Source organism: Homalodisca vitripennis, chromosome 2, assembly GCF_021130785.1.
Source record: "Homalodisca vitripennis isolate AUS2020 chromosome 2, UT_GWSS_2.1, whole genome shotgun sequence".
Taxonomy (NCBI): Eukaryota; Metazoa; Arthropoda; class Insecta; order Hemiptera; family Cicadellidae; genus Homalodisca; species Homalodisca vitripennis.
The window spans coordinates 55,890,844-55,913,579 of record NC_060208.1 but is presented as its reverse complement, the minus strand read 5'-3'; the positions used below and the strand labels follow the sequence as shown (position 1 = coordinate 55,913,579).

At 33.6% G+C, this 22,736-nt stretch overlaps 1 protein-coding gene across 1 annotated transcript in view; it reads left to right on the top strand.

Moving 5' to 3' along the window:
- The first annotated feature begins 1,796 nt into the window (after positions 1 to 1,796).
- The window catches only part of LOC124353984 (signal recognition particle subunit SRP68), a 39,287-nt gene continuing 18,347 nt past the window's right edge, over positions 1,797 to 22,736 (top strand). Inside the window, exons 1-6 of the mRNA XM_046804086.1 lie at positions 1,797 to 2,024; positions 6,676 to 6,742; positions 7,987 to 8,100; positions 9,509 to 9,665; positions 11,449 to 11,570; positions 22,324 to 22,507. Coding sequence (XP_046660042.1) covers positions 1,952 to 2,024; positions 6,676 to 6,742; positions 7,987 to 8,100; positions 9,509 to 9,665; positions 11,449 to 11,570; positions 22,324 to 22,507 — 717 coding nt within the window. The 5' untranslated portion in view covers positions 1,797 to 1,951. The remainder of the gene's footprint in view (positions 2,025 to 6,675; positions 6,743 to 7,986; positions 8,101 to 9,508; positions 9,666 to 11,448; positions 11,571 to 22,323; positions 22,508 to 22,736) is intronic.

Genomic DNA, 22,736 nt, shown 5'->3' with positions numbered 1-22,736 from the left:
CAGCACAACAACTCATTTTGACACTGCATAAATAGACTAAATCCACATAAAATCACTGAGGATCAACCTCAATTAAATCACTTCGGCATGTGCAGCAGCGTGTAAACGACAGTGCGCCAATGTAACACATGTTCAAAGCCATCACGGCCAGTCCCTGCAAGTTGCAACGCGGTGCAGGCGCGGTGGCGGTATCTGGCCTGATCAGGCCAGCGACGTCACGGCACCCCCCTCCCACCACTCCGCCAGCCGTGGCGGCACCGCGCTGAGATCAAAGAAATGGCTCAGCCCTTGTTACTAGGCCCTGCTCTGTGCTACCAGTCACATTTTTTGAGTTCGATTGAAAATTTCGGGTAAACTTTTCACTTCTTTGCACTACGTTTGGTAAGTCTGGAGTAAGCTTTCCAAGCTTTATTATTTTTTTCTTCAAAAGGTCTAGATGAGAAGGGTACATCTATAAAAGGCGTTTAATGATAAACTCCGCCTCTGTCATCGTGAAGAAACAAGACAGAGCGGTACTATTCTTTCATTTTAAATTCACAAAATGGTAAAACGGCACTATATATAACTGGTAGATAGTTTACATGCCCAACAAAACTAGTAACAGTGACACCGACAACATTATACAACATGGAAAGATGCGCGCGAGTGGTTAATAACATAACCTAAGCCTCAAAAAGTTTCTAAAAAAAAATGCCCGACTTATTCCAGGTCGAATGGCCACCCTGTTTAATAAATTAAGTTTTTTTAAACCTATTTCAATATATAAAATGTCATAAATTCAATAATATAATTAATTTTGTAAAACCCAAAAAGCGGCACAACTTTATTTTAGTTATTTTTCATTATTAAGTAAGATCACATGCACTTTTCTTTGGCAAATATATGTATTCTATCGACAGTATATCTCGGCATTTAATTTCTGAAGAAACCTTCTATCTCAGTTAATATGCATTAAAAAAACCCAAGTACAATTTCTGTTCAGAATTATATGTATTGTCTACAAAAATATTCTAGTCATAGAATTTTCAACCTTTTACTTTGCTCAGTAGTTTGACCTAGAGAAATTAAAACGCCTATATTGCAAAATTATGTTATAGCTAATTTTTGTACCTTTTTTGGCATATTACCCAAAGTATTAGCAATAGTTATTCACACATACCCCCATAACCTGATTATAGTACGCGATTTAGAATACTGGAGGTTATCCGAAAATTATAGTATTCCGCAACATTCTATCTCAACAAATATAAATTTGTTCCATAAACACTAAAGAACAATATGTTAAAAACAGTTAGTTTTGTCTAAATGACCTCTCTCGAGCACGCCTGGATAGCCACTGACTGAAACAGAATAAGCCAACAAGCGTGACGCGACGTTTCATGACGCGAAACGACAGTTTCCCCCCTTACTAAACATACATCCATAGCCCGCCAAAAGAATTAGTCACTTCAATAAGCGATTAAAATACATAGGGTAAATATTAAATTTTAGAAAATAAGTGGGATGAAATTAAAAAAAAAAAAAAATACTAGTTATTGTGATGTGACGTACCACGCTCTTTGATAATAATTGTAACAATCCTTAATATGGTTAGTTTATAATAATGCTCAAAAACAAAACGACATTTACAAATACGTTTACTTTTTATGAGGAAGAAAAGAAAAGTTTTAGCTCATGTGTCTTGGCTTTGTGGAAAAGAAAAGGAGTGGCTTTCGAAAGTCAAAGACTGTGGTTATCCAAGTAAAAACACTGGCGTTCCACGTCATCTCAATTTTTGTTTTTGACGTTTTGGTCATCTGTCGACTCAACTGGTTAGTTGGGGAGATTCATTTAGTCAGACTCGTTTAGAGTTGGAATGTAATCTGTAGTGTATTGATTGTAGTGTCACGTATCTTGATCCAATTGTTTTACATTCAGTTACATTAGGGTAGTTTTATTTAGATAAACTACAATGGAAGTATCAGAAAATGAAAAACCTGTTGATTCTATTGATGTTTCAGTAACACCAAGTTTAACACTTGAGAGTATCCTTTACATCTGTTCCTTAATGTATAGGTTAGAAAGCTAAATTATGCATTATTTTGGAGTGGCTTTTAAACAAGAATCCTAGAATTAATTAATTTTATTCCTTTAATGGTGATATTCGGAAAAAAGTAAATTATGATATTCTGAACACTGCTGCCAAGAGATTTGCTCACAGCCTGTTCTGAAACTGCCAGCTTTCTCAAGAAGCATGTCAACAATGGAGCTGTTAGCTCCAACACTTGGTTGGCGAGCTAATCTTTAGCACAATTTAACTGCTTCTGTCCAGTGACTAATTCTGAGTAGGTTTCTGTGTCATCTCTGCTTCTATGACATATTTATCAACCTGCAGTATAATAAGAGGGCACCACCACAATAGAATCATAGTATATCCTTAAAAACAGTAAAAAGTAATAAAATGTTAAACTGTTTTGTTTGTTACATTTTATAGATACACATGGTTTTTATATAACGTAATTTGGGTATTGTGGTGGTGGCCTTTTATTATGCTGTAGCCATTAATGATAGAATGGGGCTTTAATCCTCCGAGTGCCACATACCCACCTCCTTAGTGCCACAGCTTTTTTGGCGTTATTACAGTCCTCTTTTTAAACAACCGTAGAAAATACAATTTTGTAATTAAATTTTTCATGTTATATATCAATGTATTTACAAAACAATAAGGAATAAAAGAAGTATAACAGTATTGTACTTACCCTCTGTTCAGGTATGTTGCCCTCTGAAGTAAAAAGTTTAAAAATGTTGTCATGTCCTAATATCCACTACTCAAGATCTCACTTTGTACACAAAAACACAGTTGTTTCAAAATAGCCATATTATTCCAAATGTAATAAGTTTTACAAATATATACACTTTGTTTATATTTGAACAAAAAACCAAACTATAATATTGAAAAAATCTTTGAATTAATTTGGAGCAATAAATTAGGCATTGAATTATGTTTTAAGCTTTTAATTGTATTATAGTGAAGCTATACTTTTATATGTAAAATTATTGTATTTGTTTCAGATTATATAAAACAACTAAACTTTATTGAAACTATTTTTGAGCATAGTACTTATGATTACTTAAGCCAAACTGGAATTGTATTTCTGCAGGTACTGATGCTGTCAAAACTACATCCATTACTAAAAAGTCATAGTTTGTGTGATTCCAACTAAAATAGTATACGATTTTCAATATATTCACTATACCAAATTTAGAATATTAAAGTTTTCTCAAGAGTCTTTTTTGTCACGCTGTGTTTGTCCTAACTTTTCTTGCTATGATAAGCTTTATGATTTCTACACCTTTAATTCTAGCTTTCATCTCCTCACTACAAACTGGACACTTGTTCAATGTTTAAAAATACATTTTGAGACAATAACTGCATGTTCATCACCATTGTTCTTGCTGGTATCACTAGCCTATTCACTCATAAATGAAATAAAAGCAGCCGGCAATGATTAATTATGAATATCTATATGTGAAATGTTCTATTTAATCACATCAATATTTATAATCGATAATCATGATTTCATTGTATTGGTGGCTGCTTATTGTACTGTAGTCTTAGACTTAAGTATTACGCCAATGGCACAGTGTAACGGTTATGGCAAGATAACAGGATCAAGCAACGTCGAGCGTGGTTGCTGCTTGGATGGGTGACTGCTGAACGATCCTGTCCTTGGAAGCAGCCCGCCTGCCCGGCCATTGGTGGTGGTTCAGAAGTCACCTTTAAGCCGTTGGTTCTCAGGTTGTGTTAAGAGAGGGCTTCTTAGCCCTAACTTCGCCTGGTAAAATAAGACATCTTTACTTAAATTTTTTTACACTGCTCAAACTTGGTATTTAAATAAAGTTTTATTTTCTATAATCTAAAATGTGTATATTTCTGTTACATATAATAATGTAACTTCACTAAACCCTAATATAATCTCAAAATTCAATTATTACAAATCTTATATTCCAAATTAATTCAAACAAAATAAAATTATGTACATGGTATTTGAGTAATGGCCGCTAGAGATGGGAAACTGTTGTTTGTTTAACTTATTACAAAATAATGTTTTGTGGTATTACGTTCGAGAAACTTGTTACTGTGTTAACATGTTAGTATACAAAATTGAACTAACTCATGACTACGTACCGTAGACTGATAAACTAATAAAATGATAAGCCGTTGAATTAAAATGTTCACTACACAACACAAATATTGGGCACTACGAAGTCCTTTTAATGTACTTGTTAAGCATGTTTCTGTTTAAAAAGTAATAAACATTGTGAAATGGCTAAAGTAAACATGTAGACTACCCAGTATTGGTTAAAATTAATTCAAATAAAGTAAAAACTTTGGTACTTTGGGATTATACCGAACACACCAGTATGGAGAAAACAAAAATATAAATTTATAGAAACAAACATGATAGAAGAAAAAAAACAACTCCTTTATTACAAAATTACAAACTTACAACGATTATCAATTGTTAATGGGGTCAGATTCTGTTATATGCCCCCAACGCTTCAACCTTTTTCAATGAACTTAGAACGTTATAAAACGATGTTGTTGAGTAACAGAACTAACATTCCATCAATCAACAAGCATTTCCAGGTATTGTGATCGGTATTGTTGTTGCTGTTATCTTATTGTTGCTGTTATTTCTCGAGAATCCCGATTACGGCAGGCCACACAGGATCACATGATTATTTAAGTTTTTTACACGTACATAATTGCCTTTCTATTACAGTTCAATTTATATTTCTGATCAGCCCCTCTAGAATTTGATATTTTACTGATAGGTACTATGTTGAGGGATGTTTTTCTTTCGTTGACATCAGCGTGGGCTTCGGCAGCACCTTTGGTGGCCGGAGGCACTCGCATTTTGGGTGGCGGAGTGTGATCAAGAATAAAAACAAGTTTTGTGGTTTTTTTTTCGATAAAGAGTTTAGTTTATGTTTGTTTTTGTTGAATTTTTGTGTTTAGAGAAATGTAGGGGTAAAACACGGAAGTACAACAAAGCGACGCACCAGCTGAACGGGCGGCGAGACTCTGCAATCACGTTATCTACTAGACCGCTCGATTTTGACCTCTGAGGATGGGGAGGGGTTTGCGATAAGACAATTTCTGTTTTATATTGACGAAATATTGTTCTACGCTAATCTAGTAATCAGTAGAAGCAAAATGTCAAATAACGATTCATGTCTGGGTGTGGTCGGTATAATCCCAAAGTACCAACACTTTTTGTGTTTGTAGTGGCTGCAATTATAGTGGCGATGAACTATCGTTATCAATGAGAACAGTCATAAATTTTTAGCTGTCAGAGCAAGAAACTAATTTCTTTGAGGAAATTAAAATTATAATTTTTAGGTGTGTCAAGTGCAACCATGTAGAAAAAAAGAAACCATATGTAGAATTTGGAAATGTATTTGTTTTACATGATTTATTATGATTTTTATATTTATGACATCTTAAAAATTATGTTTGTTATCCTATTAACAGAATAAAGGCAGACAGTGGAAATATTTTTGTGGATCAACTATACACAAATCAATCACAAAAAAGATTAAATATATAAAAAAATCACATTTTACAAACTGACTAAGTCTAAGTTTTGGTCTCATCATCATCATCAGACGTTTCCATTATCACGGGTCATCGTACACAGCCTCCTCCACTTTTGTCTATCATTCCAGGTCTCCTCTTCCTCCACCTGTATTTTCTGTAGTCCCCTTCTCTCTATGTCTTTCCACACTTGGTCCTCCCATCTTCCTCTTGGTCTTCTTCCTCCTTCCTCCTTCTCCAGTGCTATTCTAGGCATTCTATTATCTCCCATCCTCTTCACATGGCCCATCCACTGTATTCTTCCTTCCATTGTCTCTTGCAGTGAAACTACCTTCAATCTTTCTCTGGTTATTTCGTTCCTTATTCTATCTCTTCTTGTAGTCTTCTCTATCCCTCTTAAAAATCTCATTTCTGCAGCTTGCAATCTGCTTAAATCATTTTTAGTCCACGTCCACGTCTCTGCTCCATATAATAAAATTGGTTGGAAATAAGATTTATACATCAATACTTTTGATTCTTTCCCAATGTTCCAACTCCACACAATATTCTTCACCATATTGAAAAACTTTCCACTCTTCCATATTCTGTTTCCTATCTCTTCTCTTATTGTGCCCCTATCTGTTATGATACTTCCTAAATAACAGAATTCCTTCACCTTTTCAAGTCTTTTTCCTTCAACTAACACGTCTTTGTTATTTCCTTCCCTTCTCTCTACTTTCATTACTTTACATTTTTGTATGTTCATCTCTAAACCATATTTCTTCTCCACTTTTGCCCATTTGTTCAACTCTCGTTCTAAGTTTTGGTCTATCAATGATAATTACAAAAGTTGAACTAGCGCACCCACAGACCTTTAGCAGCATCAGTTTGGCCTCCGAACATAACGACTACAGTTTGTTTATTTAAAAATTTTGTAAAATTGAACTTGTATTTTTTTGTCTCAACTTTAGAATACCCCATTGCCATAAAATTGGAAAAAAACCTTTTGAAAATATTGATCAAGATTGATTTATGACAGAGACAAAATTATCCAGATTTTTGTATGTGTTTTGTTTTAAGATAAAAGGCTGTTTATTTTCCTGAACATTTCACAGTATTAAAGGTTATAAAGGATGCACAACAGCAACATGGACTTCGACACAGCGACTATCAGCGTTACAGGTTAGTCTAGACGAAAAAAATAAATTATGCAAATCATTCATGATTGAAATTACATTAAGATTTGATTGATTTTACTAACTTAATTAATATTAATAGTCTGATAAATATTTGGTCTTATAATTACATGTTACTTTGCTTTAATTAAACAATTAGGTGAAGGAAACAGCTGAATATTAAATTACATCACAAAAAGTTTAGCATGCTTGTCCCAGTAAGTGAGATCTGGGTTCAAGTCCTGGTAGAGCTATAATTTTTGTTTTTTAGTACCATTTTTATGTATACAAAAATCAACTAAATTAATTTGCAAACAGAACATAATATAAATATTTCTTTTATTCCTTGCCTGAGAAATACACTTTAGAACCTTGACATTAAGAGTCTGAAGGGGATTCGGGAAACATTTTGATATTGAGGAACTCAATCTAGTTGAGGTTTGTAATATTAAGGCTGTTTAGATTAGTCATGCTATCGAGGTCCAATCAGTTTGTCTAAAATCCCTTTATAGCATGTGCATTTTGGTTCACCCCTCGCTGAGTTTTTTATCAAATAACATTTACAATACAGTAGTATACAGTAAATTAGTATTGTAATAAGCTTAGAAATTAAAACTCATAGTTTAATTGTTCAGTATTGTAGTTACATATAAACTGTAACAATAGGTGAAATTTTCAAAGAACGGAAACAACACAAGTGTAGTAAAATTACTGAAAATGTTTGCTACAGCGATTGTACTGTATTTTTTAAAATCTGTTTTGAACTAATTTAAATATATTTTAAAAATTTCAGATGTACTGTACATGGCATGTAATGAAAAAATCATTAAGTTTTAATTGTTTTGAGTTACTTACATGGATGTAATCCAAGACATTACCAAGTTCATTATTTGATTCACTAAATCATAACTCATACAACTTATTAAAAACACTTTAAAACTGTAGAGATTTGAAAGAGACACACAACTGCTACTAACTGTTGATAATGGTAATTCACATACGACTCGTAAGTTGTGTACAATGTCGCTTAGGAGGGTGGCTTCATTTTTAGAGCTGAAGCCAAGAAGGTCTGTGCCTCAATCATGAGAAATATGCACTCATGCTATAAAGTTTATAATATGTGAATTTTCACTGTATATATGTGTGTGTGTGTGTGTGTGTGTGTGTGTGTGTGTGTTTGTTTAACTTGTTAATCACCCACACAGATGACAGATGAAGGTGTTCACAGTCTTGTATTTTTTGTGTTTAAAGAGGATACTGCACCCGCAGAATTCGCCGCCTGCGCAAAGTGTTACATATTCTTCAGGGAGATAAACGCAACTTCAAGCGCAGAGACGTTACAGAGGAAAAGCTCAAAGATGAACGGTAAATACTCTTTACCCTTGAAGTTGATTGGATATTATTATACATGCTTAGAAATTGAAAAAAACCCTGTAGTGTAACAGTAGTTTTCACTTGTTGAGTATTTTGTGGGACAGTTATAACTTCCACTAGCACATTATGTAGCATTTATATATAGCATAGTTAGATATATGTGTATACATTTTGAAACTTGGAATGTTTTTGGATTCTGGGAGTTATATTCAATAATTTTATGTAGGAATTATCCATAAGTATTACTGTGAGAATAATTGCAATAGGTCAATTTTATTTACAAAATCTTCTTTCTACTTACTAAAACAATACTTATGTTAAATGGTAACTTAGATTGGCAACAATATGCACAATGAACAATAATTTTTATTGTGATTTCTGTATAAAGTTTGTGGGTTATGAAAACTCAACACGTGCTTTGATAATTTTTCCTAAAGTGTAGTAGTAATCAATCAGCGCTAATGTGAAGTTGATGTAGTTTAAAGAAACATTACTAGAGGCAGTAGTTTATCTGTTTACAAATGTTAGGTGTGGCAGTCAAGCATATTGCTATAGAACCAGGTCTGTAGTCCTGTACATCAAATGAGCTAAGCAGAAGCCTAGCTTATTATTGAAATAGCTTAATAATTATTGTGACATTTGTAATGGATGTTGAACCCTTGTTACCAGTGTGCATAGATTACTTTTACAAGTTGTAAAATATTGATTTTGTTGGCGTTTGTGTTTTATTATAGTGATGGATCCATTCCAGAAAACTTTTGATTCCTGTTTTGATACCGAAATTGTGATCTGAAATCTGAATTCGATTTTGATTCTGTGTGTTAATTTGTTACTAAGAAATAAGAATGTAACCTGATTCTAACTTAGAAATTTTGGAACAAGTAAAATTGACTGAAAATAAAAAATTGGGATTCCCTGAAAAGTTACCAAACAATTTGATATATATATATATATAAATATTATATTATATATAATTTAAACATTCAATTAAATTCGTGAAAAAATATCAAAAAATACATTTTGTAGAAAATTTTATTGTGAAAAATTACTATGGCAAGTATTAAAGTCTGTGCTATTCTACAAATGCTTGATATTGTCATCATGACTTTTCAAGGAGCAACAATATTTTTGTTTATAAATAATTGTACTTGTTATTTTATAATTATTAGCTCACAGTGGTGATTATATACACTGGAGCTATTTTTCTATTGGAATATAGTGTTCCTTTGAGTAATGTAAACTGTATATCTTGAGTTGAATGCCATATTTGCCACTGCTGAATCGTATCTCATCATGAACGATCTAACATTGTTGATTTCAGGATTAGAAGCAGCAAGATTAGCTTGTGTGTTAAAAACATGGTTGTTCAGTCACACAGATGTGGTGTTTTGCCTTGTAGGTATCTGTTGATTCCACTGATGTTGGCGGAGCGAGCATGGAGTCATGCAATGCAGCTTCGCCAAGAGGCCAACACAGAGCCACGCAAGCGATTTCGCCTTGTTCATAGACTACGCAAAGCCACTGTGTATGCTCTCCAGCTCCAAAAACTCTGTGAGGTTTGTCCCTAACACATTTCATAGTAGTTTGTTTAGATTGTTGCAGTAAAGTTTTAAATCTAATAAGCAAAAATTGCACATCTGTTAAATTGTTTCAACTTGAAAAATCAGAGAATCACCATTAAAAAAGTGAGTGGTTTCCTCACTAAAATAACTCTCTAGTATAAGGGGAGGTACTCTTCTGAGAAATTTGTTAAAATAGTATATTAAAATAGCTGTTTTAGTTATTTAATAAGTAACAAAAGTTCTATAGAAACAGCTATATATTTGCAAGCTAATTGTTAAAGGTTCTGACAATTCATATGTGATTTTTTTATAAGATTTATTACCATGTGGTAAGCTTGTGGATCCGTACGCAAGGTTATCTATTCAATATAATGAAGTGTAATTTATCAGAACTTCCTACACTATATCAGCATCTTTGATATATTGATGATCTCTTTTTTTTCTGAATATAATTTTAGCTAATAAGATGAAAGTTATAAATGTTTATAGTTGCCTAAAGAAGCACAAAAATTATCGACTCCAATAAAACTCTAATAATAATGTCAACGTTCAAGTTAAATGTCACTGACAGATTCATCACAAAATCTCGTTAACCACAGAATGGATTTACATGGAACTTTGTACACATGTTCATCCTACCTATTTAGTTAAAACCCTTTGCATGTCTTTAATGCACCCTTCATAACTGGTATATTTCCAGATAAACTAAATATTAAAAAAAATAAAACCTTTGTACAACATTTATTTTTTATGAAATTCCTAATTACACACATATAGCACTCGTTTATTCTCTCTAAAAATTTAAAAAAAGCAATGTATTCTCGATTAGTCCATTAACTATGCCCTAAACAAATATATCCAAAGATGTTCTATTTGTCAAAACAAACACAAATAGATTTGAGTCACTAGATATTAAGGAGATTCTCTATTAATTAATTATGTCTCTATTAATTAAACTCTAAGTACTATTTTGAACATTTCTTGAACTCAAAATCTGATTCTCTAAATTAATTTTTTTTAGAATGAAAAGTTTTTGCTTTAAAATTCTTCTTTAATTGTTTTGTTGTTTTTATAATTTCTGTATTTTGTGGTTCTTTCTATTGAATTGAATTACATTTTTCTGTAAATGCAAGTCCAATGTAGTTTGCTATTATTATATTGTTTAGTTGTTCTAACCAAGGGAAAGTGCATATAAAAACAATGCATAAAGCTGCAATAACAAACGTTGAATCTATCTTCTTGTGTAATATTGTAGAACATTCTTCCAGGTTTCTTTGCTACAAGTGTCCTTGTAATTTTTTGAAAATTTTTTGCTTATTATCTTCAGTTTTGTATCCAAACCAAGTAGTTGTTCATCATGATGTAATATTTGAGTGTTAATTACAGCCAGGTTTATTAGATTTAAGGTAAAATTAGTATTAAAATTATCAATCATACTTTCTGATTCTTCTGTGAATCTAGTTGGAAAATGTAGTAAGTAACACATATAATGACTATGAGGCACTTTGAGCTGCAGATGTGGAAACCAGCCATGGAGAATCTAAACAAGGCCAAGTATAAGTAGTTTCAAGTGTTTCTCATGGATGTGCAATTAACTGTGCAAACAGACGAGTGTGACGCACGGACCAAGTTGGAGGCACAGGCGTATGTTGCGTGGATCCATGGCTCACTGCACTTTGAGCTGCAGATGTGGAAACCAGCCATGGAGAATAATCTAAACAAGGCCAAGTATAAGTAGTTTCAAGTGTTTCTCATGGATGTGCAATTAACTGTGCAGACAGACAAGTGTGACGCACGGACCAAGTTGGAGGCACAGGCGTATGTTGCGTGGATCCATGGCTCACTGCACTTTGAACTGCAGATGTGGAAACCAGCTATGGAGAATCTAAACAAGGCCAAGTATGTGATGTATCAAGATTTGCTAATCTCTCTGAACTAAGTATTTTTGAAAGAATAGCCTAAGCAAATCAGTTCATTAACTATTCTAAAAAATTATTAAGACTTAACTGGACTAAAAGTGAAAATATTTGAATCTATGGTTAATAAAATGTTTTAATTAAATATGTCTTATGTGTCATTTTGAAATAATAACGAACTTAGTTATATCAACGGTGACCAATTATTAATGTCAAAATCAAATAAGTTGAAACTTAACTTAATACTGTGTGAAGTCACTGGAGCCAGATTCCTTGGTAAATGTTCATGACAGATCCCAGGTGTAAAGTAGGCCCACAATGAGGAAGCAACTAAACTTGTCCATTAAGGATAGTTCGTTTAGCCAATAAAATAATATTGATGTTACTCAATTCACCTCAATTGTTCTGTGATTACAAGTCAAAGTTCCGGCACACAACACTTCTCAGTCTCCACTTAAAATTTATACTCGTGTAATCGAAGGTTCTTTACGTGTACTATCCGCACACTCAGCTGTTCCAGCTGCAACTCTAATAACGTTCAACACTGACAATTTTGTAATCCGATACGCTGTCCCTTAACTCGGAGGTTTGAGCTAAGACTTCTACTGTACAACACCGACAATTGGGTAACCCGTGGCATGGTCTATTTGCCTCGGAGGTTTGAGCTTTCTTTGACTTTTGTCTCTTGGATCAAATCCCACCATCCTAGAATGGGTGTTGCCCTGTAGGCTTTAATTTAATTTCATGGGTTTTAATAATCACATGGTTCATTTTTCTCCTCCCCCCTCCGTATTTCTAAGAAGTTTTTGGACATCCAAATTCTCACGGCAGCAGGATATGACATAATGTTGGTATTTCCTTCAGGTGGCCTGAGATTTATAATTTTATTTCTGTCCGCGCCTCAAGATGTGTTTAAATTTGTCTACTGTGAGATCATTGTTCCCTCATTTTTTTAAAGCAAGTCCAGCCAAAAGACTCATTGTACTGGCATTGTTCATTGAGTGTCCACATCCCTGGAAATCCCACTGATGGTCTAATCAAGGGTTTACACTAGTCAAACACTTGCATGACCTACATTTATTTAAGGCCATTATTTAAAGAGTAGTTTAATTTAATTGTAAAAACTGCAATGGAAAATGTTTACCCAGATAATTAAAATTGCGTTATTAGTTTGTGAAACCATATTTAAGTTAATGGTTTGATTTATAGCTTCACGGATTGAAGTGTTTTTTCAAGGTTTAACTATCTCAAATTTAAAAACAAAATCAGTTTTTTTTATAATTCCCATTTTCCTACTCAGCAAATATTTGATTTATGACTAAAACTATGGTCTTATTTTACTTGATTGATATTTAAATAAATGAATTTAAAATATATTTAAGGTTTCATATTTAATTTAATAATTACTCTTCAAATCTGGTATCAAATAAATGAAGCATGGAAATGACATTTGTTGGCTATAAATTATTACAAACAGGGATAATTTGTCAGTACGGCTTCTCTTAGTAAATTACTCATAACTATTTGCAGAAAAGACTAGATTTTCATTCCAAAAATAATAAAACAACATATCCATTATTACATGTAATGTGGATCATCTCCTCAATGGAATCTGTCCATTGACATTACACAATACAGTGGAATGGTACTCTTAAAATATCTAGAGGTTACACCCATAAGTATTGCTATTGCTTACATGTAACCTGCTTATTTTAGAGCCAAGATTAACTTTATTCTTTAGGAGGAGAGGAAGAGAATGATAGTCCACGTAAAGATGTAGCTATTCACAGCGCTGCGGAACGTAAATGTAGAAAATATTAACTGCAAGAAAAATAGTTTAGAGAGATAGCTTAATTGGTTAACAAGTTCGCTGCTAAAAATCCCTATATAGGGTTCTCGTATATGCTGAAATTTAAAAAAATATATTTTTACTTTTGAATTAAATATGATAGAAGTATATGAAAATTACTCATTAGTCACGAACACTATCACTCTCTACCATTTTGGGAATGCGGTAACTGTGGTTACTGCTAGCTCCTGGGGACAGTCTTCCTTACCAGCTGGTAGCTGGTTGCTTGGCAGTGGGACTATTTATAAATATGGGACCAAATAAATATATCGTAGCTAAGTAAACTGTATTTTATTCGTTTTAGACAAACATAAACAATATTTATACGTAAATGTATAAACCAAAATTAATGTAAAAGTTTATAAAAATGTGGAAAAATTTATATACATCTCCGCTAACTCACTCATATTCAGTTATTATTTACAAATATGTAGTGAGTAATTATAACAAAATATATTTAAATGTTTACTTGAAGTGATACAAAAAATATTGTAGTACATAAGTTTATAAAAATGTAAGAAAAAAAGTTTACTAAAATAAAATATTGATATAAATGTATATCAGGGTGGCGACCCTAAAATGTACAGCGTTATAAACAGACTTCAGAGTTCGGTTCGTTGAATAATATAATGTTTGACGGTTTGATAAGGGGTGCAGCCCGAGTTTATGAGTACACCAGAATGTCAGTTGGATTTATACAAAGCTTAATAAGATACCTTTTGGAGAAGTGGGTTAGTTACAACAAGTACTATTGCTAAGAAGGGCGCATTTGCGTCCAACATGTTGCTCAGCAGTTACAATATGAGCGGAGGCTAAGCAGCAGGAGAAACATTTATTGTCTGGATTTGGCTGCGGATAAGTGGTATCGTGTAGTGCCGCCCTGCCGCTAACGTCTGTCATGGCACAACACAAACTTAAACTTTAAGCCCAATCTAGCGCTCACCGCCCACCACTAACTGCTCGTATCGCGGCCTCGGCCTCGGTTGGTCTATGAACGATTGCTCCTCATATACGTTCCGAATGTCATCAAATTACATTTGTTAAAACAAAGGAAGTGATGTTGTGTTTTGATATCACGGTCATATCCAAATATCGACTGAATTGCGTTTTCACCAGCAAAAAAATGGCGCAAGTTTTGTGTTCAACTAAACATTGCTAGTCTAAACGAGTGCAAGAGCTCTGGCGAGCGCTGCCGCAACCAGTGCCGGACAGTTTGTTACAAGAACTGGAGAACAGTGTTGGCTATTAAAATTTCTGAACATAAACATTGCCGAGACATTACTGTCGTGTGTGAACTTCGTCTTGATTCCCGGAACAACCAGCGATACAACTGTAGCAAGTACTTGTGACAGTTCTCGTGAGTAAAATTGCTTATATTGTTCACATTATACTACAGTAGTTGTGCAAATTCTCTCGCAACTTTACTTGCCAGTGTAAACGCAACTTAATGTTGTTGCCAGTCTACAAACAGCAGATAGTCAGCCACGCTCATCAGTTTTCGTCATCAGAGCGGCATTGGTTGGACGACGGATGGAAATGCCGTCAGTTCTCTGGTCAACTATTTACCGGAACGACTTCTACGCACATGTGACGATCGTTTGGACGATTCGAACTATTCAAACCAAATAGTCCAACATGCATGAGGATCTTTTTCTTGTTGTTTCGTAGTCCTTGACAATAATCTAACTGACTAAGTCTGCACTGTCTATTCGTGAACAAAAACGATCAGCAGTACTCAAATTACTGATTAGTGAAACATGTTTTTGTAGTTCTTTGTGTATAAAACTATTTAGAAATATATAGCAGCAGAATAACGTAATTTATATATTATAATTGAAGTTCGTTTTTCTGTGTATATTTTTCAATGTTAGTGTGTCTGCTGGTTTTACCCGCGGACTTTAGTTCCTCGATAGTAAACAGACAATCGCTAATTTGTATTTTATCTGTACGTCGTACTTTGCGTAGTTGTAAATAAATATATTCTCTATAATACATTCATACAATTTTACGTAAATGTTATATATTCTGGAAGCTCATTTTATAACCTACAATTTCTATTACTTAAAAAGGAAAAATTACTTAGAATTTGGAATATATTCATTTCCCTGAATCCCTTTGATGTAACGGGGTATTCTAAGGCTCCCCCCTCCTCCACAAAAGATAAATTAATAAAGTAGAGTTCAGATGAAAGTATTTGGTTTATTTGTTGAGTGTACTGAACCGACCTTTACCAGTGAAATCATTATCTCGTACCAAAAGTTCGTCCACCGCTAGACCTCTGACCCGCAATACTGGGCTGCAGTTGGCCTACAGTAGCGCTGTGTTGGTATTTATTTATTTTTTTTATTTATTTGTTATCTTTGCATTTCCGAATTGGATACATGTGTTTTCTAAACATCATAGAAAGGAAATGTATTAGGTATACACAATGTTATGTCGACACATTGTGAAAGACACAGAGAAATAAACTAAGGAGCTTAAAATACGTGATAGCGATAAATTGTCATCAAATTTCTCGCATATTGCTAGTGACGAAACGCTAGAGCACCACAGCTTTGTGGTGTTTCTTGCAATTGACGATAAAATGCCATCGTTGCACTTGGCGTAAGGGTTAAATACAGTACTACAGTTGTCTATTTGGTGTGAAAATAGACTAGATAATAGGAAATTTTCGACCGGGAAAAAAACCGGGTATTTGAAAAGAGGTTTTGAGCGGCCACCCTGTATATATACATCGTAACCAACCCACACTAAAGTAATTTATTATTTACAAATATATGGTGATAAATATGAAAAGTTATATTTTCATACTTGAAAAAAAATCAACATAATCATCCCCACAATCCCTTTTTGTCTCATTATTCATGGTATTGGCCAAAACAATAAGGCACACACAAGGAAGGTTGTCCATCACACTGCAAACAATGCCATACCACTCGTTTCACAATTCCCTTTGCACTATAAACTCGGCATCTTTTATTTTTTAACTGTTTGCCACATTTTTGTTTCTCTTCAATCTTGGAAGGGACGTGGTTAACACTCTTCCACTTCAATGGCCTTGGAGGTGCATGAGGGCATATAAAGGCATTTTTCGTTCATTACAAGAAATTTTGTTGAAGAGGTAGTGGGCATTCATCATGAGGGTCTGCAACACGCTAATAAAAAACCTTCTTGTACCAGCATATGGTTTTCCTCTCGCAGGGATAATATGACCATCATCTCATCAATTCGGTCAACTCCCTTCATAAAGTGATTATATTTCGCGATTGGCAGAGGCTTTTTCCTTTTAAGTTGGTTACGGTTGATTGAAGTTACTATTTCATTAGTGTGTTTTATGGATATGTAAGACACTACTCTTTTGTTCCTCAATTTAGTTACCAATACACTTTCGGCTTAGTGTGCAATGGTTTTTCAACTTAGCTGACTTAACATCAGTTAGAATGTACTTTCTATCCAATCTTAGCATACCTGTGCTGTACCTATTTATTCTCAAAAGAGTGGAGGCGAGAGGAAAACTATTATAATAACTAATTGTCCTTGTAAAGGCTATGTCTGCAATTTAGTTTTCCTGTCATTAGGTTTAGTACAACATTAGCTGCATATCCCTTGCCACCAAAATCATCCAGTACAACACAATAATTATATAAATAACTTTAAAATCAAACAATGGGGATCGCATATACTGTATAGTTTGATCCCATATTTCTCCCATCTTCCTTTTATGTATTGGCAGAAAAACAGCCAACCACGCCTAAGTACCATGCCCTCATCAATCAATAAACAGATTTTTTTGTGGGTAGTACACAGACTTCAGTTTTTTTATTGAAGTAATCAATAAGGAACTGGACTTTAGATGAGCGATTAGATGGATCAGGATGGCTTTTGAAATTCAAGAAACGTAAGATAATAAAAAATCGGTCTCGTGACATGAAATTTGGAAAACAATTTATTTGTTTTCCAATAATCTTGGAGTCTGGGCATTTGTATTATGCCCATGTGTAAAACAAAACCAAGGAAAACCAATAACTCTTTGATAGATAGGTTTTTCCACTTAGCAACTCAAGAGCCGAGTACAGTATGGGGCCCACAAAAAAAAACTCAAGTGCGTACTTGTTGGATGCCTTAACCCTTTCTGGGCCAGGCGGCAATATATTGCCGCCATAGATCGCGTCTGAAAAGTGCCAAGCGGCAAAATATTGCCGTCGGTGACATACGCGAAAAGCGCCAGGTGGCAATATATATAATGAATATAAATAATAAATGCGTTTATTTTTTTCTCTTTTTTTAAATACATGTAAATACAGTATACAACAATATACAGATTACAGAGAAAAAATATACCAACCCAAAAAGAAAATAATCTTGCACTTGGGTGGGAGCCATCATCAGCTTCTTAATTTAATTTAAGTTCTATAATAGCAATATCAAAATACAAACAAATAATAATAAACAAACTAAAATTACTCTTAACCATCAAATTAACATATAGTCTCCTTGGTAGTCGTCTTTTTTTAAATAAATATGTTGTCAAATGATTAAAGTTTTATGTTTTTTTATTCCCTGGTATATATGTAGATAATTAATATGAATATCAATTTTATTTTGGAGGTCTATGCATTTTTATTTCGTAATTTTCACGTGACATTATCAGCTGACTCAATCTTTTGTTGTTAATTCTTTATGCTTTAGTGTAATCGTACTATTGTATGCTGGATTCTTCTTCATTATTTTATTTTGTGGTTGTAAATGGTTAAGTGTTAGTTGTTATGTGCTTAGCTATTGTGTGTAGTAGTTACAATGACTGACAATTTGCGATCTCACGGTAAATGTAAAATTGTAAATAGCACATTTGTAAATAGAAAAAGTGGAAATAAATTTCAAATAAAATTGTGTAAATATTTCTTGGTAAATAGTGTTTTTTAACTGTATTGAAACTGTTTATGGATCCTACAATCATCTGTTTACCGGCACATCCATAATGTGAATATTTATTTTAAGTTTCTTGCAATGTAAGAGTCAGTTGCTTTAACACTTATAAAATGTTGCGAAGTACAATTATCCGTATTTATACAAAATGTGTCATAAAAAATTTATTTATGAGAGAAATAACACAAACTTTTGTATGGTTGTTCCTTTCTAAATGTACAACATAATAAAATAGCTTCCCATCAGAAAATTATTCTTCCTTTTTTAGTTATTTGCAAAAGAAAATAAAAAAAATTGTATGTAATCTATTAAAACATTATTTTTTTTAAATTACTTAAAACTACATCTATATATTTTTGTTGTTGATAGTATATATATATATATATATATATATATATATATATATATATATACGAGTAATTTGGTGCAATTTTTAGGTCATTCTCTAATTTTTATGAAAAATTATAAATTTTAATCTAAGAGGCTGCAAAATCGCCAATATTAGCCTGGCACTTTTGACTAGTCACAAGGGGATATGAGATGTGAAATAATTTTGCAACATCTCATATTTAGTCCTGGCCCTGAAAGAGTTAACAATTCCCTCTAAAAAACTATATCCACAAGCAGTGTGAAAATACTAATTAGAAATTTTTCATATGGCAAAGGAACTAAAAAGCCTTTCTGTCTAGTAAAGGGAATATCTTTCATTCCAATCCAGTTGTGAGGGCTCCATTGAGGTGGGTTGATCTCGTAATCAGTCTGTCTAGTACTCCACATCGCCAATGTTGTCATCCTCATCGTCTGAACTCAATATTGGCTCTGTTTTACACCTAGAACTTGGTTGTTGTACACCACTTGGTCCCGGGGGAAGATCCATTGTGTTGCACATTCTCACTTACTACTAAAAAACTTTGAAAAAATATTAAAAATAATGAAAGTCTAATGTGAAAATTAAGTACATAAAAACACGGGAAAAGTACCTCCTGAGGAGTGAGAAATATGCCGTTGTGATAGCTTGAGTGCTGGCTGCACACTGACCTCATTTCAGAACAAAGGCTTTGTGGTAATCATATTTACCGCTCGCTCCTAGTGCAGCATAGCAGTGGTAACCAGAGTTACCGCTCGCAGCGAACCTATGAATATCTGTTGCTCCAAATAAAATCTAACATAAGACATTACATAACTTCAACACTAGTTAAAACCTCAAGAAAAGATATTAGAAGACAAGTATGTTTGTTTTTGTCCATATGCGTGTCAGCCACAGTGCATCAGCACCATTGTCATAGCAACAAAGCATTGCCAACACTAAGGTTGACACTTTCCCATCAGACAGTTTGTCAGCTTGCGGTATTGTACAGTGTGTGATGTTTGATTTTTATTTATTATTTTATGGAATTAAATGTGATAAAAACTATAATTTTATTCATAGTATAATTGAAAAAGAATATTTTTATGCTTTTTAACTTTTGTTAGCAAAAAAAAATATACTTCTTGTAGTTAGCTCTTTCTCGCACTCGTCATAATTTTGCAAAATCTTTTCTAAACAGTATCTCATTTTTGGCCTATTTAAAAAAATGTGATCGAATCGCAGCTTAAACTCTGATTATGGGTATAGATTAGAACATTCATAAGAACCAATAATTCATTGTATCACTGCTTAAGATGAATTTCTACTAGTTTCAAAAACTGTTATATACAAGATTGTTTCTGGAAATATTCACCAAAACTTGTACATTACTTTTATTTTGTAAATTTGAAAAAACAATTTACTCAACTATCATCATATTACTTATAATATTACTCTTACAATTATAGGGGTGTTGTGGACTTGTAGCTGGTGTATGCATGCACTGGATATACATTGCTAAATACAACAACAATTTCTCTCTCTCCTATTTTACTGCTATAGAAATAATAATGCCACAATTATAAAAAAATACAAACAACATTTTATTTTGCCACTTCCAAATGTGAGTTCTGGAGTTTTCCACTCTGTGCTGTATTATACTCTAAACTAATATTTAATCTTGGTTTATGCCATTTGTAAGAATAAATTAACTAAATGGTGAAACTTATAGTCTTTAAAACCCATTTCTAAATAAAATTATGATATATTGGCTTTTAAAACTAATCTAATAGTAATAATAAAACTAGTAGTAATAAAAGTTAAAACAAAAATATTATGTTTATAAATGTTACTTATGTACCAAATATAGTCAAAATCATACTATATGTAAGATTTCTGTCATGGTTTGAAATGCATTTTACCCATTATTCATCCTTTCCTAATATTAAATCCATCAGAAAGTTGTACTACAAGGGGGGACCCAAAAGTAATGGGAATTGGGCTGTGGTGAGGAACGAGAGTGTAGGAAGTCATTGTTTGGCCGGCCATACTTCAGTCACGTCTCCTGAGTCAGTAAGCGCAGCTGTGTCGCTGTGAGTGGATCGATCCATTTGTGATAATTGTTTCAGTAAAACAACCTTTTTTTCATTTAGGAGAAAAACGTGATGGCGGATTCTCAAGAGCAATGCGCTGCTCTGAAATTTTTTTTTCTGCTAGGGAAATCCGCCGCAGAGACTATTGTAATGCTCAAGACTGCTTGTGGGGAAGCTGCCTTAAGTAACACCCGATTTTATAAGTGGTTTACTTGTTTTAAAAATGGAGAAATGTCAATTAAAGACCAACCCCGTCCAGGACACCCTCCAACATCAAGAACTAACGAAAACGTCAATAAAATCAATGTCCTTGTTCGTGAAGACCGTCGCAGAACCATTGATCAACTTTGTGTGAGTCTGGAGTTCAATTCAGAGGATTTTATCTGAACATTTGCACATGAAAAGGGTTACAGTCAAATTCGTCCCTCACCATCTCACAGACGAGCAAAGGGAGCGTTAACTTCAGGCATGTTTTGAACTTCAAAATAAGTTCGAAGAGGACCTGCCAAAAAAGCTTGTTGGAGTTCGTTCCACTGGGTCTGACTGTCAATCAGAATTTCTACCTGAAGAGGTTTTGAAGAGATTGGGGGGGATTCGGAAGAAAAAAGCAGATCTTTGGCGCACAGGCGACTGGTTCTTCCATCAAACAACATGCCGGCTCACACCGCCCTCTCTGTGTCCAAGTTTTTGACCAAAATCGGAATGACACTGATTATCCATCCCCCTTACTCTCTGGATCTAGCACTGTGTGACTTCCTTTTGTTCCCCAGACTCAAAAGGGACATGAAAGGAAAGCGTTTTGCTACCGTGGAAGAGGTCAAACAAAACTCGCTGGAAGGCCTAAAGGACATCCCAATAATGGAATTTACGACATTTTGTGAACAATGGAAGCATTATTTGGAGATGTGCATTATGGTCAATAATGAATACTCTGAAGGTGATCAAAATTTAATATAAAAATATTAATAAATAAAGAAATAATACTGAAATTCCGTTGTTTTGTTTTTGTACTCCCTTGTATATGCCTAAAAAATAAATATTATATCCATTAGACAGCTAAAATGTTAAGTTTAAAAGTTGCTAAACTAATGATTTTTTGTGAAATATAGTATCTGTGTTAATTTATTAACCATTGTACCAGAATATAATATTATTATTTTTTATTTACATTTTTTACTTGCTGTGCACTCATTATCAGGTTTGGCCGACAGACTGATCCAAATGTAATCTATTCCTTGTTTCCATTGACAGATATCAACCTCTAAAAAAATACAATTTGTACGAAATTTTCAAAATGTATATATGTGTATATAATCACGTATCAAATTGGTAGAAATTGGTGTGATTATTTAGTATCGCTAACGCTTAATTTCGTTTGGATAGATATTTAAAAAACTACATTTTTTGTGGAGGTCCAAAAATAGATATTTCCTCTGAAGACCCTAACAACCTTTATATAATTACAATAACAAGAGGGAAAGTAAAAACAACATATGATTAACAATCGATTACTCTTTTGCAGGATGGTGTATGAAAAGTTACAGAGTGCACTGTCAGAAGAGGAGCAAGTTGTCTACAAACAACGCTGCGATGAATTGGCACCCAGTCTGCGTTACTGTGCTTATAACATCGGAGACCAATCTGCAATGGATGATTTGCTCTCATTGCGCAATCAAGCACATGGGGAACTGCTTGACAATCTAGATGTAAGTTTCTCCAACTGTTACATGGGGATCGCGAGAAATTTCCAATATAGGCCTGTAGTGAGCAAAGATTATGTAATACACATTTCCCCCTCTTGGTGTCACATCATCATTTCATAACTAAAGTTTTAATTGTTGTGTTTGCTTCAGACAGTGTTTTATATATATTGCTAGTATTCTTGAATTGTTTGGTTTTTCTTTGACATGTATGCACATGCAATTGCTGTCTAGA